At 49.3% G+C, this 13,339-nt stretch overlaps 3 protein-coding genes across 3 annotated transcripts; 1 reads left to right on the forward strand and 2 right to left on the reverse strand.

The window, feature by feature from the left end:
• Positions 1-408: 408 nt before the first annotated feature.
• LOC125525462 lies at positions 409-1,435 on the reverse strand. The gene is made up of 2 exons (XM_048690465.1): positions 863-1,435; positions 409-697 (listed from the first exon to the last, which is right to left on the reverse strand). The coding sequence occupies exon 1, from the start codon at positions 1,336-1,338 to the stop codon at positions 928-930; it is 411 nt and encodes a 136-aa protein (XP_048546422.1). The 5' UTR covers positions 1,339-1,435; the 3' UTR covers positions 409-697; positions 863-927.
• Positions 1,436-2,880: 1,445 nt separating this feature from the next.
• Positions 2,881-9,235, forward strand: LOC125520658 (probable beta-1,3-galactosyltransferase 14). The gene is made up of 7 exons (XM_048685621.1): positions 2,881-3,466; positions 4,264-4,416; positions 4,490-4,572; positions 4,686-4,785; positions 7,459-7,572; positions 8,420-8,562; positions 8,697-9,235. Exons 1-7 carry the CDS (start codon positions 3,063-3,065, stop codon positions 8,789-8,791), a joined length of 1,092 nt encoding a protein of 363 aa, XP_048541578.1. The 5' UTR covers positions 2,881-3,062; the 3' UTR covers positions 8,792-9,235.
• Positions 9,236-10,277: 1,042 nt separating this feature from the next.
• On the reverse strand, positions 10,278-13,092 carry LOC125520657 (GDSL esterase/lipase At5g45910-like). Its single transcript, XM_048685620.1, has 3 exons — positions 12,462-13,092; positions 11,783-12,205; positions 10,278-10,832 (listed from the first exon to the last, which is right to left on the reverse strand). The coding sequence occupies exons 1-3, from the start codon at positions 12,934-12,936 to the stop codon at positions 10,618-10,620; spliced, it is 1,113 nt and encodes a 370-aa protein (XP_048541577.1). The 5' UTR covers positions 12,937-13,092; the 3' UTR covers positions 10,278-10,617.
• Positions 13,093-13,339: the final 247 nt, after the last annotated feature.

Here is a 13,339-nt window from a genome sequence, read left to right on the forward strand (position 1 = left end):
AATTTATAGTATGCTTAATCAAACAGAATTTACAGTACAAATAACTTGACTGCATTGGGTATCTACAAGCGACAAATAGTGCCGAATGGGAAAACTGAATTACTTGTATCAAGGACAGTACTATGGAACCAATAATTTCTGTTATGATTTATCCCCAAACAAACTGGATTTAGATTACCTTCTAGCATTTTTACTGCAGGCTAATGCAAATACCAACTGTTTCCATTCAACTCCTTCTACTTATATCTAATACTACAACAGTCCACACAACTCCCTATTCCTAACTGAAGATTATCAGCAGTTGCAGAATACAACAGTTTCAGTAAACTGTTCTTCAGACAGTTTCAGTAAACTGAAGATTAAAATAGGAAGTACTATGAGGTTAGCAATGGCGTGTCTCACCTGGCGTCCCGGCCATGACGAGGATGATGTCGAGGGTCTCGTCGCTGTGGGGCAGATCGACGAGCAGTGGGGTAGGCCGTCCGTGCGTACCCGCTCGGACGCACATGACGAGGTTGGAGGCGTCCATGGCGGCATCCAGCCGGCGGGCCAGCTTCTTCCTCAGGTGGAACACGGACCTGCCCCTGAATACGAGTGAGGCCCAGGCGAAGTTGGCGTTGGGATCGCCGGCGCCGGCCTGCTCGTACTGGATCACCCGCCACGGCAACAGGAAGGCGAGGCTTCTGGGGAAGCGGAGCTGCAGTTGAGCACAAAGAACCATCAAATACGAAGCAGGGTACTCAATTATTTTATCGGACACAAATCCCCAATTGTAACGACAAACAAGAACCCAATTCGCCCAATCGATAGTTCCGCTGAAAGCAGTTCGAGAAGTATGAAGAAGCGGGCATGGCGGACTCACCCCAGTCGGAGCTGCAAGGCGAGGCGTGTCCTCCCTGGCGGGGATGCGCTCCACGACCCAGTGCATCATCGGGCGGCGCTGTTGAAGTCGTCGACGCTGAGGTACTTCCCGTTGGCGCGGAGGCGGCCGGCGACTTGGCGGAGCAGGATATCGTCCCCCGAGTCGGTCCTGACGGCCTGCCACCTGATGACCACCTCCTCCCACGGCTCGTAGTCGCACAGCTCGACGCGGCGCCCGCTGTGGCCTCGCAGCGCCGGCGCGCCCGTGGTGCCGAGGTAGCGGCCGTAGGCGGCGCTGTGGAGGAGCACGTACTGGTTGTTGCCATCTCCCTGGTAGATGTGCACCGCCCAAGCCGAGTTCATCGACGCGCGGCGCCGGCTGAGGGAGACGCCAAGCCCGTCATCGTCGGCGTGCAGGTACGTGCCGCGCTCGCGGCTCCGCAGCCGCACGTGGTGGCCGTCCTCGAACTGCTCCATCGGTCGCCGGTGACGCTGGAGAGCAGAGGCGCGCGGTGGAGAGAGAAAGCGAGCGGGCAAGGAGAGGTGGGGATGGTGGGTTCTTCTCCGGCGACGGGGAGAAGGGGAGGAGAGAAGGCTGTTGGTTGGGACGGTTACGATTGGGCGCCAAGGCGGGGTATTTCAAGGTGGCTGACGCCGTCGCCGTGCTTGCATAGTGGGCTTGAGGGCCCAGGCCACACTCCTGAGCGCAGCCTCCAGGCCCACATGATTTGTTTCCCCAAAAGAAAACTTGATTTGTTTCCTTTTGCTCTGATTCCTCAACACACTTGCAGCGCAAAATCCCTATTCTACGTTCACCGCAGTGAGTGAGTCGTTGTAAAGTATGAGAGGATACCTAATTGGTGTGCGGTCGTCGCATGTTTGGTTATGTGTACAAAGAGCATGGTGTCGCGCTTGTTTTTAAGAATCTTCGCGTGAGGTGGAGCATGAGGACTGGTCGGCCTCCAATGGCCGGATTATGGTGGTTCTGGGAGACAGGGGGGTCGTTCAGGCTAAACTGGCCGGCCTGATGTAATAATTCTTTTTATCATAGCGATTTTATAGGAGGGGGGGGGGGGGGGGGGGGGGGGGGGGAGGAGAGCCCTCGGATGATGATATGGATGGTGACGGTAACAACCTTAAGAAGGGTGTTGAGGGCAAAGATGATTTTGGCACTTTAATGACTGAATGCACTGCGGGTCAAGGATTACATCGAATATAGAATTCATCTCTACTGAAAGAGCACGTCTAGCACATATATGAGCAACCTCAGTTGCAACTCTTCTAGCAAGCTGTAGTCTGTATCCCTCGAAAGATGAGAGATTAGTACACATCTCTCCGATGATGTGTCCTCTAATGAACCGATCAAGTCCTTACTTCTAGTCTTCCACTAATGTTTTGCAATCTATCTCAGTATAATCATTTGTCCAGCCATGCTCGACTGCAAAGGGAAGTGCATTTCTACATGTTAATTCTTCTATTACAAATGGATTAGCTACACCTGGATACCTCACGCACCTGCCTGATAGGAATACACCCATATGATCTCGAGCAACCATACTAGCGGCCGCACACCCTTTGGTCGTATCAACAATACCATCTGTATTATTTTCAGACCTCCATCCCCCAGCGGTCACCATCTAGCTCTTGCTGGTGGCATATCAACAGCACATGGTCATATTTTATAAGCGCATGGAAAATCGTCTCCTCGCCATGCCCACATAAACAAAGGACAATGCGACTCCTGGCTAACATTTCTTCTGAATAACCTGATCTGCACATGGAGGAAACATTTGAGCACCTTCCACCAGAAGACCTTGATCTTAGGTTGAATATGAATTTTCCACAAAGTTTTCGAAATGGTTTCCATGCAAGGGGTGACCCTTAACTAGTGATTTTGTTTAAATTATTTTTTGAGGCAATGTGATTTCGTTTTATGTCTCTAAATTGCTTGAGAAAAAAAAGTCTAGAGTTCTAGACCAAGCCCAGCCCACCACACATTCCAGTCACACTACACCAACACAAAGCAAAACGGCCGAGGCCGTCACACTGTCGCGCACCCATCGCCCGCTCCGCTCCGCGACCACTAAACCTGCTCCGATCTGACGCCGCCGCCGCCCACCGGCCGCAGCACGCGGCCTCGCCCCCCATCCCCCCCCCCCGCCCGCCACACCCGCGGCAGCGCGCGCGGCGTGGCCGCAGCCATGCCCAGCTCGCCCAAGTTGTTCTCCTCCTCGGCGGCCGCAGCCTCCCGCCGCTCCTCGCTCCGCCGCCTCCTCTCCTCGCCGGCCGTCTCCGTGGCCTGCCTCCTCTTCGGCCTCGCCGGGTTCCTCGCCGCCGCGGTCTCCCTCTCCCGGGCGCCCGCCGAGGCCCCGCGGGGCCGCTGCCCAGACTCCTCGCACCCGCTCTCCGTCTCCGTCGCCTGGGACCGGCGCCCCGAGGATGCCGCGGGCGGCGCCACTGACCTCCCGGCGGGCCTCGCCACCGGATCGCGCGGCAGGCACAAGGTCATGGCCTTCGTCGGGATCTTCACCGGGTTCGGCTCCGTCGGCCGCCGCCGCGCGCTCAGGCGGACGTGGCTCCCATCCGATCGGCAGGGTCTCCTTCGGTTAGTTGTCGCTGGTACCACAGCTTCCTAGTTCGTGTTCGCTTGGGTTGCTCGAGATCTAGCTTTAGTGCTGAACTGTTGATCTGTTTGGTTACCTAACGTTCCGTTGTCCATTTCTGTGATCTAGATTTTGACTGCGGTGTATTCAAATCATCCTGTGGCTATTATAATTCTCAGTCAGTAACATAAGTCATTGCTGGTCACTTGAATTTTAAGATCGATAGCTAACTCATTCATTCATCCATATGGAAAGTTCACCCTGTGGATCATATGGATATTGGATTCATTTGTTTCTATGTTTTCTCCTTGAGTTTGATTGTGAGTTATCTTTTGTGGCATCAGACTTGCTAATTCTTAGGCATTGGTGGTTCTCTTAGACATAACTCCTGCGAGTTCGCGATATACTCATGATTTTAGTGGAATCACTCTAGAAGAACGTATTGATTCTTTTGAATTGCTGCACTCTGTCTCACTAGTACTGATAAATAGTGATTAATTATTTTCTTTCTCGAGTTCGAAGAATGATGCATGAAGTTGGACAATCTATTGGTCTGTACAGGGAATTTGTGCATTTGCTTCTAGAGTTCTAGTGATAAACGTGGCCCCAGTTCTGTTGCTTGATGATTGTCACAACTACTCCCTCTGTCCCATAATATAAGAACGCTTTTTAAGCTAAAACGGTTTGAAAAACGCTCTTATATTATGGGACGGAGGGAGTAGTTTTTATTTTGGTTTCTATCCAGTTATGATGTTGCTTAATTGCTCTGGCAATTCTCATTATGTCCACTTTAATGCAGGTTGGAGGAAGCTACTGGTCTGGCATTCAGATTCGTGATCGGCAAAAGCAATGACAAGTCTAAGATGGCAGCTCTTGAAAGAGAGGTTGAAGAATATGATGATTTTGTGCTTTTAGATCTCGAGGAGGAGTATAGCAGGCTTCCATACAAAACGTAAACAGTATAGCTAGTATCATATCATTGTGTTATCACTTCATATGGGAACTGATTTGATCTTATGTTTTAGGTTAGCATTCTTTAAGGCTGCCTATGCGTTGTTCGATTCTGATTTCTATGTTAAAGCTGATGATGACATTTACTTGAGGCCAGGTGAGCAAGAAACTGACAATATCCAAGATATATGCTCTTAGTGGCTTTGATCAACATACACAATTTTTCTTTTTGTAAGGTTGGCACTTTCATCATCAATTTCTAACCTGCAGATAGACTCTCCTTGCTTTTGGCCAAGGAACGTACACATACACAAACATACATTGGATGCATGAAGAAGGGGCCTGTTTTTACTGATCCCAAATTGAAATGGTTAGTTTCTTCTTTTCATTTTTTACCTAACACTTTTCCTTGTGAAGGATGTCTAACTCTAAGAAGCAATACATACAGTTACATGCTAAATATACGGAAAGTAGCTAATACTGCATAACCTGACCTAGAAGAGATTTTTTTTTCTACGGCATAACAGTAGTGCATCAAAACTGCAGTCTTACGGTCTCAGAAGTATTTGTGTTAACATTCGTAATAGTTATCTGAAATCAAAATGATTGGCATTGTCTGGTGGGCAAGGAGTGATGCCGTCAGTGATCCTTGTTTCACCTATAATGGTGTCTCCGCATTAATTGTACACCACTTCCTGGTTTACATCATAGGAGATATGGAAGTAGTGGAGCTCACATGGATTGGTCTAGTGGGCAACATTTGCCATAAGGGCCTATATTTTTCTTCTATGTTCAGCGCTCATAACTGTTTTGGATTGGGTCTAGTACTTTCATATCATAGGATATAAAGAAGTAGTGGGGCTCACTTGGATTGGTCTAGTAGGTAATATTTGCTGTAAGGGCCTAAATTTGTTTTTCTATGTTCAGCGCTGACTGTTTTGGATTGGGTCTAGTACTTTCATATCTGCATTGTGTTTCATAGTTAAGTTCTGAGCTTCCTGAGATATGTTTCTTTTGGAGCCAACAATTGCACTCGGGTATTGGAAGGGAATGCAATGGTTAGCATGGAATGAGGTACTGGACTGTTTAGAATAGGTTAATGCTCATGGATACAAAATCTGTTCAGTGTTGGTTTGGCTTAGAGAATTTTCATGTTCGCTACCTTTATTTTGTCAAGTTCTGCTCCCTGCGGTCCAATGTACTTGTCTCTTCTGTATCTTTTCTGGTTAAATATATCTAACTTTGATTGCTTATATATTTTTAAATGTCTGGATCAACTATTAGATAATGTTCCAGTGTAAGTAAGTTAGTAGTAAAAAAATAGAAATGGCAATTTTGTAAAAATAAATAAATAATGCAAGTGAATGGCAATGCTTCTTCAAGTTTTAGCTTCAGCTTACTTTGACATGCATTAATTTCGGAAAATAAAGCTTAATAACAATCTGTGAGTACAAACCTTATTGCCTAATCAGTTGTAGGAGACCTAAGTGATGTTGGGCAAAGTTTGATAATGTCCCCTCTCGATCATTTTAGGAATATTAAGGAGCTTGTTATTCTCAGTGAATATGGTATGTGCTTTTACCATGGACATGTATGTAATGGCCGGGAGAAAGTTGGTTATGTATGGATAATTGGATATATTGTTATGCTGACTAGTACTCCCTCCGTTCGGAATTACTTGTCTCGGAAATGGATGTATCTAGAACTAAAATACGTCTAGATACATCCATTTCTACGACAAGTAATTCCGAATGGAGGGAGTAGTTCTGTTGTTCACGATAGTGAATTTTGTGCAAGTATGGTCAAAAGGTGAACGCACAGTGCAAAGATAACTTTTCGAGTATCCAAAACTTCTGCCGCTCATATCTGTAGTTAAGGAGTGAAACTTAGCTTATTTGATGACTTGATGTAAGCTCAACCGATATTAGCTAGCTAGTAGCTACATGCTGCGTCATGAGTAAATTGTCAAAACATGGGCGAAACATTTGTTGGTGCGGATTGTGCCATGAGTTCCTAAACCTGCGTATTTGTGTTAGTTAGGTATCACTTGATATGATCCTATCTCTGAACTTCTATTTGGTGAGTAATTCGCCAAAACATGGTTGAAACATTTGGTTATACATGGGTGACCTTGCGATTTGATATGATGCTATCTCTGATCTTTTGTAACTCAAACTGTTATTTCACTGAATATTAACAGTTCTATCAGTTAGAATTCGAACCTTGCAATTTATATGTGATACCTGAAGTTAAATAGTTTTCTCTACTGTAACACACATTCAAAAAGTGGTAGTAGTACTAAAGTAGCTTAAGACCGTATGTGTTTGGTATTACTGATATATCAAACATGATACCACATACCAGTAATTGGTGAACCCCTTTGCTCAGGGTTTAGAATAACAAATCAAACGTGGATGCAGTCATGCAAATTGTGTATTTGGTGAATCCCTTTGCTCATGGTTTAGAATAACAAGAACAAACGTGATGCAAAATGTGTAGTTATGGTTCTGCCTAAATTCCAACAGTTGGATTATATCTGGACAAAAGGACCGGCTGCATGGGATCCAAAAACATTCCCACAGGATTAAAATATTGCTCTGACAATGTCACCATTAGGGTAATGAGTCAGGATAAAAGGCCGAATTCTCATAAGCGCAAAGCTGCTGGTTAACAATTTGTAGTCGAGTTCATCCGTTTTTCTTGTATTCAGCCTTACGGCTTTATGTTCCCAGATTTGTTACTGTTCGAACCTGCTTGTGAACGAGCTGTTTTCATTTAATAACTGGATCTAGTGGGGGTTTTCTCTAAGAAAAACAGTGCGAAATTAGAAAAAAAAGAAAGAGGTTAAAGACCTAACAAATGGAACTGCAAGTTTAGTGGTATGTAAAGCATACGGTGTACAAGTTCAGGGACTTAGAGCGCAATCCATACCATATGCTTTTTGTATTTGCGAACGGCGAACGCTCTACCTGGGCAATTATACTGTGTAGCACTCGTCGCTGCCTACTTATTGTTTTTGATTGTGCTCTTTTGATGAACGCAGGTACGAGCCACAGTCCTTCCTACTTGGATCAGAATACTTCCTTCATGCATATGGGCCTATTTATGCTTTATCAGCTGATGTGGTGGCAAGCCTGGTTGCTCTGAGAAACAACAGGTAAATATTCTAAAACTCGCCATCTTACACATAAGCATGTTTAACTGTACCAGTAAATATTCTTTTTTGGGTCTCTGCATGCCAACTAGTACCAAGATTTTTTTTAACTTGGTACCACAGAAAGATGTATAACTAAAAAGTGCCCCAGGGCCACATGTTAGTGACACATGAATGCACTTCACAACTTGAGTGATCTTTGCGATGGTGCGGAGCAATTCGCCCCTGGCACCAAGTACCAAGTAGTCATGCTAATATGCTATAGCCATGAAGTGCCAGCAAAATGCCCTACTGCTTGGCAACGGGCTTAAAACTTTTTTTCACTCCCCCTGGTGTCAGTTTGAAATTGACTGCTTGGCATTGAGCTTCAAACATTTTTTCAGTCACTAGTGTCAGTTTGAAATTGAAAACAAGTCTTGACTGGGAACGTTCCTCCTACAGGCTGGAATATTTTGAGATGTGTTAGTTATGGCCAGATTCCCTCATGCTGAAAGCATATGCCAAAGCGTGAAAGTTATACCTGACATGGATAGGGAGTGTGGTCATGTCTCTTTCTCTATTAGTAAGTGATGTGGCTAGGTGAACTTCCTTTTCCTGTGTCTGGTCTAGTTAGAGCCATAGGAAAGAGTCGCGATTGTTATGTTGAGGTTAATAATCCTTAAGCCTATAGTAGGTTGTAGTCGAATCAAGGAAATTGACAGTTTCTGACTTTGATTTTTTTTAAAGAATATTGTGAACCGGTTTCGCACACAGGAACATTACCAAATTTGCATCATCGTCCTACTTCAAACTGAATCATGTACAGTATATGTTTGTTTAATACTGTATATTCTTACCCATGTTTGTCCAGTTTTCGAATGTTCAACAATGAGGATGTTACTATTGGATCCTGGATGCTTGCTATGAACGTCAACCACGAGAACACGCATGCTCTGTGCGAACCCGAGTGCACAGCGTCCTCAATTGCTGTCTGGGATATTCCAAAATGCTCAGGTCATTTCCTTGACTACTCCAGTTTCTATCTTCAGCCGACTTTACTTCAGTCACATATTATCTGACCCAGGGCTACGATTTTACCAGAACACGCATTCATAAATGCTAACGGGTTTCCATCTGTTGTCATCCAGGGCTATGCCACCCGGAGGTAAAGATGCTGGAGCTTCACCAGCGGAAAGAGTGCACGGGTGGTCCAACGGAGGCCGCTGAAACCGATGACGAGTGAAGCTTCGTCAGGACACAGGGAGCCATGCATGGACATTGGACCAGGCATGATGATGACACAAACGGTCGGTTGACCCAATAGATTCTTGGAGTGCCTACACATCCGATTCGATTCGATTCCATCACCAGGTAGTACAATCATTGCCGTTTTTGCAAGCATGTCACCAAGCACACTGACGAGGAACCCTACAGCTGCGTGCGATTCAGGCGCCACACCACGCAGCTGCAAGCACATTCTCACCTGCCTTTTAACCACAGCTGTATCATTTACCGCTCGCGTGCGTAAATCGCGAACGCGGCGAGGAGGTTTTGGTGTATAGAAGGGTGCGGTAGGTACAAATTGGGTAGCACACCGTGCATTTTGCTTCCCGCGAAGACGGTGCTAGAAATCAGCTGTTTCTCTTGTCAAAAGATCTGGATTGCTCGCTTGGATCCTTTTCGCTGAGATGCCATTCTCGAGGCCCCGACAACTGTATGACATTGCCGTGTTGCCAACTAGAGAAGTAGAGATGTTGGTGGTAGCATTGAGTAGGGAGGATCCTGCTACTCGCAAGGATGATGATGGGTCTTGTGGTAGCTGTCTTTGGGCGGGCCTAGCAAGTCCACGGACTCCAGCTAGGAAGAAAAGCTCAGTCCACTTTTGCTCGCGTCGTCAGCCACTTGCAAAACGCATTTAATTTCTCCCTTGTATTCAAGCCGATTCGACGTGGGTAGTTGAGATTCGGCCGTCAAAACGGCAGCATCAGTCACTGTCCGAATGGAGGGCCGTGTATCCTTATCCGCCTAACGAGCGAATCTAGTATAGCAAGTTTCATCTGTCGATCTCTGTAGATCATCCAAAAGGCTTTTCACCTTGTGTGTTTTTTTTTTCGTAAGCCTTTTCACCGTGCCTCTTTAGTACTCCGTCCGGTCCTTTTTACTCCGCATATAAGAATTGTCTGAAGTCAAACTTTACAAAGTTTGACCATATTTATATTAAAAAATATCAATATCAATATCTACCATGTTAAAGTTATACAACATGAAACTTTAAGTCATGACGCATCTATTAGTATTGATTTCACATTATGATTGTTCGTATTTTTTTTCTATAAAGTTGATCAAACTTTACGATGCTTGACTTCAAACAAATCTAATATACGAACTAAAAAGGACCGGAGGGAGTACTGGTTCGTGAAACAGGAAGCACTGTCGATTATATTAATCATCGAGCTGTTGTTCACTACTGCTCCCAGCCTCTCCTGGGCGTTTTCCCTGCCAGACACGGTTTGTCCGGCTTCGTCACGGGCAATGCCCCGACGACGATCGACCACAGTGACTAGTTCTACTAGCCTAGTCTGTACTCTGTAGTCCCGTCCCGGACAGGATGAGCATCGGAGGCGAGATTTGTGCAGCGTCTTTACCGAAAAGCTCCGGCCGCACATGACCCCGTGCGCCAGGCGAAAAGATCCAAACCCCTAGCTGCCACGGCAGAAAGTTCCTTCCTTATTATTATCGTGTTTGTTTCTTCTTTCTTTCGTTTTCATCCAATTGTACCACTCTTTTTCCCCATGGAACAAAACAATTATCAGATTATTACAGGTTCATAGCAACACATGCGGTACTATTCCACGACAGTTGCCGTCATTCTTTCCCCTTTCTTCATCAGCACACACGCGCCCAGATCAGACCGGGAACCCAGCCTTAGCCAGTCCCCAGAAACGTTTCCTTATAATAATTAACCCGACTGAACAAATAATAATAATAATAATTGATTGATTGATTGATTAATGATGGATCCATGGACGAGATGCATGAGCTGGTTGATCGGCCAGCGGGAGTGGCTGGCTAGTGGGAGATGCCGGGGTGGCAGAAGGCGCCGTTGAGCCATCCGTCGGTGATCTGCTTGTACGCGGCCTCGGTGAGGTGGATGCCGTCCCAGCTGAGGTGCGACGCCGGGCTGGCGCAGGCGGAGGCGCCCGACATGCCGCACCGCGCGCTGTTGGCGTAGTTGTACTTGCCTCCCCCCGACCCGCAGCACGCCTCGAACACCGAGCTGAACCCTGCATCCACATCCACACAAGATTAAGATCAGATCATATCACCTCACAGTGTCAGTTGGTTCATCGTTTTGGTTTCTTGCATTGCATCAATCTGTCATGATGGGTCCGTGACGCCCCTCGTACGAAGATTCCGAGGGGAGGGATGGTTTTTCGATCATCGATCGGCAACGTGCGGGAGCAGTGGCGTGTGTCCCGGCGTTAACCACCCACCGCCACCGGGGCGGCACGCATGTGTTCGGTTGGGGAAACAGAGCACCGGCTGTCTGCTTCTGCAAGTAGCGCCGGTTCAGAGGAGCAACGCCTACCAAACCCCATTATTTTCCCCCGTGACGGGATGTCGTTACTCGCTCGGGATCCCCGTATCACGAGCGCGAGCGCGCCCGTGTCGGCCCGCGACCTCGTTTTCTATTCACCGGCGATCGACCGCGTGCGGAACAGGACTGGACTGGACTGGGCGCAGGACGCGCTCGCGCTCCCACGGCCGGCGCCGGCGCGAGCCAGAGCGGGGCAACGGCAGGAAATCCCTACGGCCGGCGCAGCGCAGCGCACGCACATGGACGGGCGCACGGACGCGCATGTGGTGGTGACCACGCTGCTGGCCAGCAGTGCAGGACTAGTGGCGCACCAGTGCAGCACTGCAAGCTCACTGCTCGATCGTGCACGAGCCTTAAACGCCGAATAATCCTACATTTAATCCCGGCGCCATGTCCATGCTTGTCCCGTGCTACACTGCTGGTACTGCCAGGACAGAGCGTGACGTGCGCGTCCAAAAACGCTCTGCGATGCCGACGACGGACGGGGGTCCAGCGCAGTCACGGCGAGTTTGAAATCTAGCCCGCAACGGTGCCGCTAGTCGACTAGCCGCCAAACTCCAGCCCCTCCGTGCGTCCGTAAGGAGTACAGTACGTGTGCATGAAATCATGTACGTATGAACGAACGTACGCGCGTACCGTATTTGCTGGGGCTCCGGACCATGTCGTAGACGCCGGCGTAGAAGTCGGCGTACATGATGCGCGCCGACTTGTACTTGGCCTGGAGGCTCGTGACCTTGGCCTGCAGCAGGCTGTTGTGGTACGTGGAGAGGTCGTTGAACTTCTTGAGGCAGCCGAGGGCGTCGTAGTCGGCGGCGCTGGAGGTGCCGTAGATGGTGAGGTAGATGGGGAAGCAGCCGATGGGGAGCACCCCGGGCACCACCACGTCCACCGCCCCCATCGCGACCAGCTTCTCCACGCCGGCGCCGATGGTGTCCACGATCTGCGGCGCGTACGTGCTCGCCTGGTCCGTGTTGTAGTTGCCGAACAGCATCGCGTTGTAGTCGTTCCCCCCGAACTCCCCGAAGATGAAGAGCGAGTTCGCCAGGTAGCTCTTGCAGCCTGCAACAATAGTGATAGTACACACGCGTAAGCGAATCAATTCGCCAGGCCCCATGAAAAGTATGTAGTAAAGCTCTTATCAATGGCGGCAGCGGCATGGCAGTGGCAGCGGCGACAGCTGGATGGAGCAGGAAATCATGCTGCTGCTCGTGCATTAAGGGAGCAGCAGAGCATGCAGACATGGTGGGCTGGGCTTTGAAGGGAGTGAAGAAAGAAAAGAAAAGCATGATGGGAGAGGACTGAGGGGAGGGCTCACTGCTGCCGCAGACGGAGGAGGTGATGGTCTGGAACCACTGGAGCTGGAAGCTGATGGGCCCGTTGTTCCAGATCTTGTCGGAGAGGCCGAGGGAGCGGAAGAAGGGGGCGTCCATGGCGGTGGCGCCGGTGATGGCCATGTTGGCGCCCTTCTTGAAGTCGGCGGAGGTGGACTTGGAGGGCGGCAGGAAGGGGAGGCCGTACTTGGTGCTGAGGAAGTCGACGATGACGCGGCCGTCGGAGCAGCGGCAGGTGGGGCTCCCGAAGTAGGTCTCCCCGTAGGGCGGCTGCGTGAAGGTGATCGCCGAGGGCCGCCCGTTGGTGCACAGGTTCCCTGTGTCCGTGATCGAGTCGCCGAAGCTGTACACCGCATTGTACTTCTGCGCCGCCGCCATCGAAAGCGACGACAAGCACAGCAGCAGCACAAGCAGCGGCAGCGGCAACCTCGCCGTCGGCGACGACGACGACCTCGCCATCACGACACCGCCGGCCGCGCGCGGGAGCGGCTAGGGGGAGGAGGAGGGGGTCGACGGTCGTGTGCTCGCCGCGACGCTGCCTCTGCGCGCGGGGATGAGCCGGCGGGCGGGACAGAGAGCAGAGCGGAGCAGAGCACTTTGAATGGATGGAACGGGCGGCGAGGGGCAGCGCTTTTTATAGGCCCGTGGCCGTGGCAGAGGCTGGGCCATGGTCGACGCGCATGTACAGGTAGATAGGCCAGGCGTGTGGAGGAGTGCATGCAGCATTGCAGCAAGTTGCAGGGGATTCGCTTTACGTGCCGCCGGCCCGGTACATGGCAATGGCAAATGGCAATCACCGCTGCTGTTGGACTCGTGTCGCCGGACGCCGGTCGGTCTAGTGTGAGTGAGGGAATTTCTTGTT

Source organism: Triticum urartu, chromosome 7 (assembly GCF_003073215.2).
Source record: "Triticum urartu cultivar G1812 chromosome 7, Tu2.1, whole genome shotgun sequence".
NCBI lineage: Eukaryota > Viridiplantae > Streptophyta > Magnoliopsida > Poales > Poaceae > Triticum > Triticum urartu.

What these genes read in the sequence shown, in the direction of transcription:
- LOC125520657 (XM_048685620.1), bottom strand. Translation starts at nt 12,936, where the DNA reads ATGGCGAGGTCGTCGTCGTCGCCGACGGCGAGGTTGCCGCTGCCGCTG. An exon ending in CTCCTCCGTCTGCGGCAGCA is followed by an intron (nt 12,206 to 12,461) that starts GTGAGCCCTCCC and finishes CTATTGTTGCAG; the next exon opens with GCTGCAAGAGCTACCTGGCG. An exon ending in CCGGAGCCCCAGCAAATACG is followed by an intron (nt 10,833 to 11,782) that starts GTACGCGCGTAC and finishes ATGTGGATGCAG; the next exon opens with GGTTCAGCTCGGTGTTCGAG.
- LOC125525462 (XM_048690465.1), bottom strand. Translation starts at nt 1,338, where the DNA reads ATGGAGCAGTTCGAGGACGGCCACCACGTGCGGCTGCGGAGCCGCGAG.
- LOC125520658 (XM_048685621.1), top strand. Translation starts at nt 3,063, where the DNA reads ATGCCCAGCTCGCCCAAGTTGTTCTCCTCCTCGGCGGCCGCAGCCTCC. An exon ending in TGACATTTACTTGAGGCCAG is followed by an intron (nt 4,573 to 4,685) that starts GTGAGCAAGAAA and finishes TCTAACCTGCAG; the next exon opens with ATAGACTCTCCTTGCTTTTG. An exon ending in GGATATTCCAAAATGCTCAG is followed by an intron (nt 8,563 to 8,696) that starts GTCATTTCCTTG and finishes GTTGTCATCCAG; the next exon opens with GGCTATGCCACCCGGAGGTA.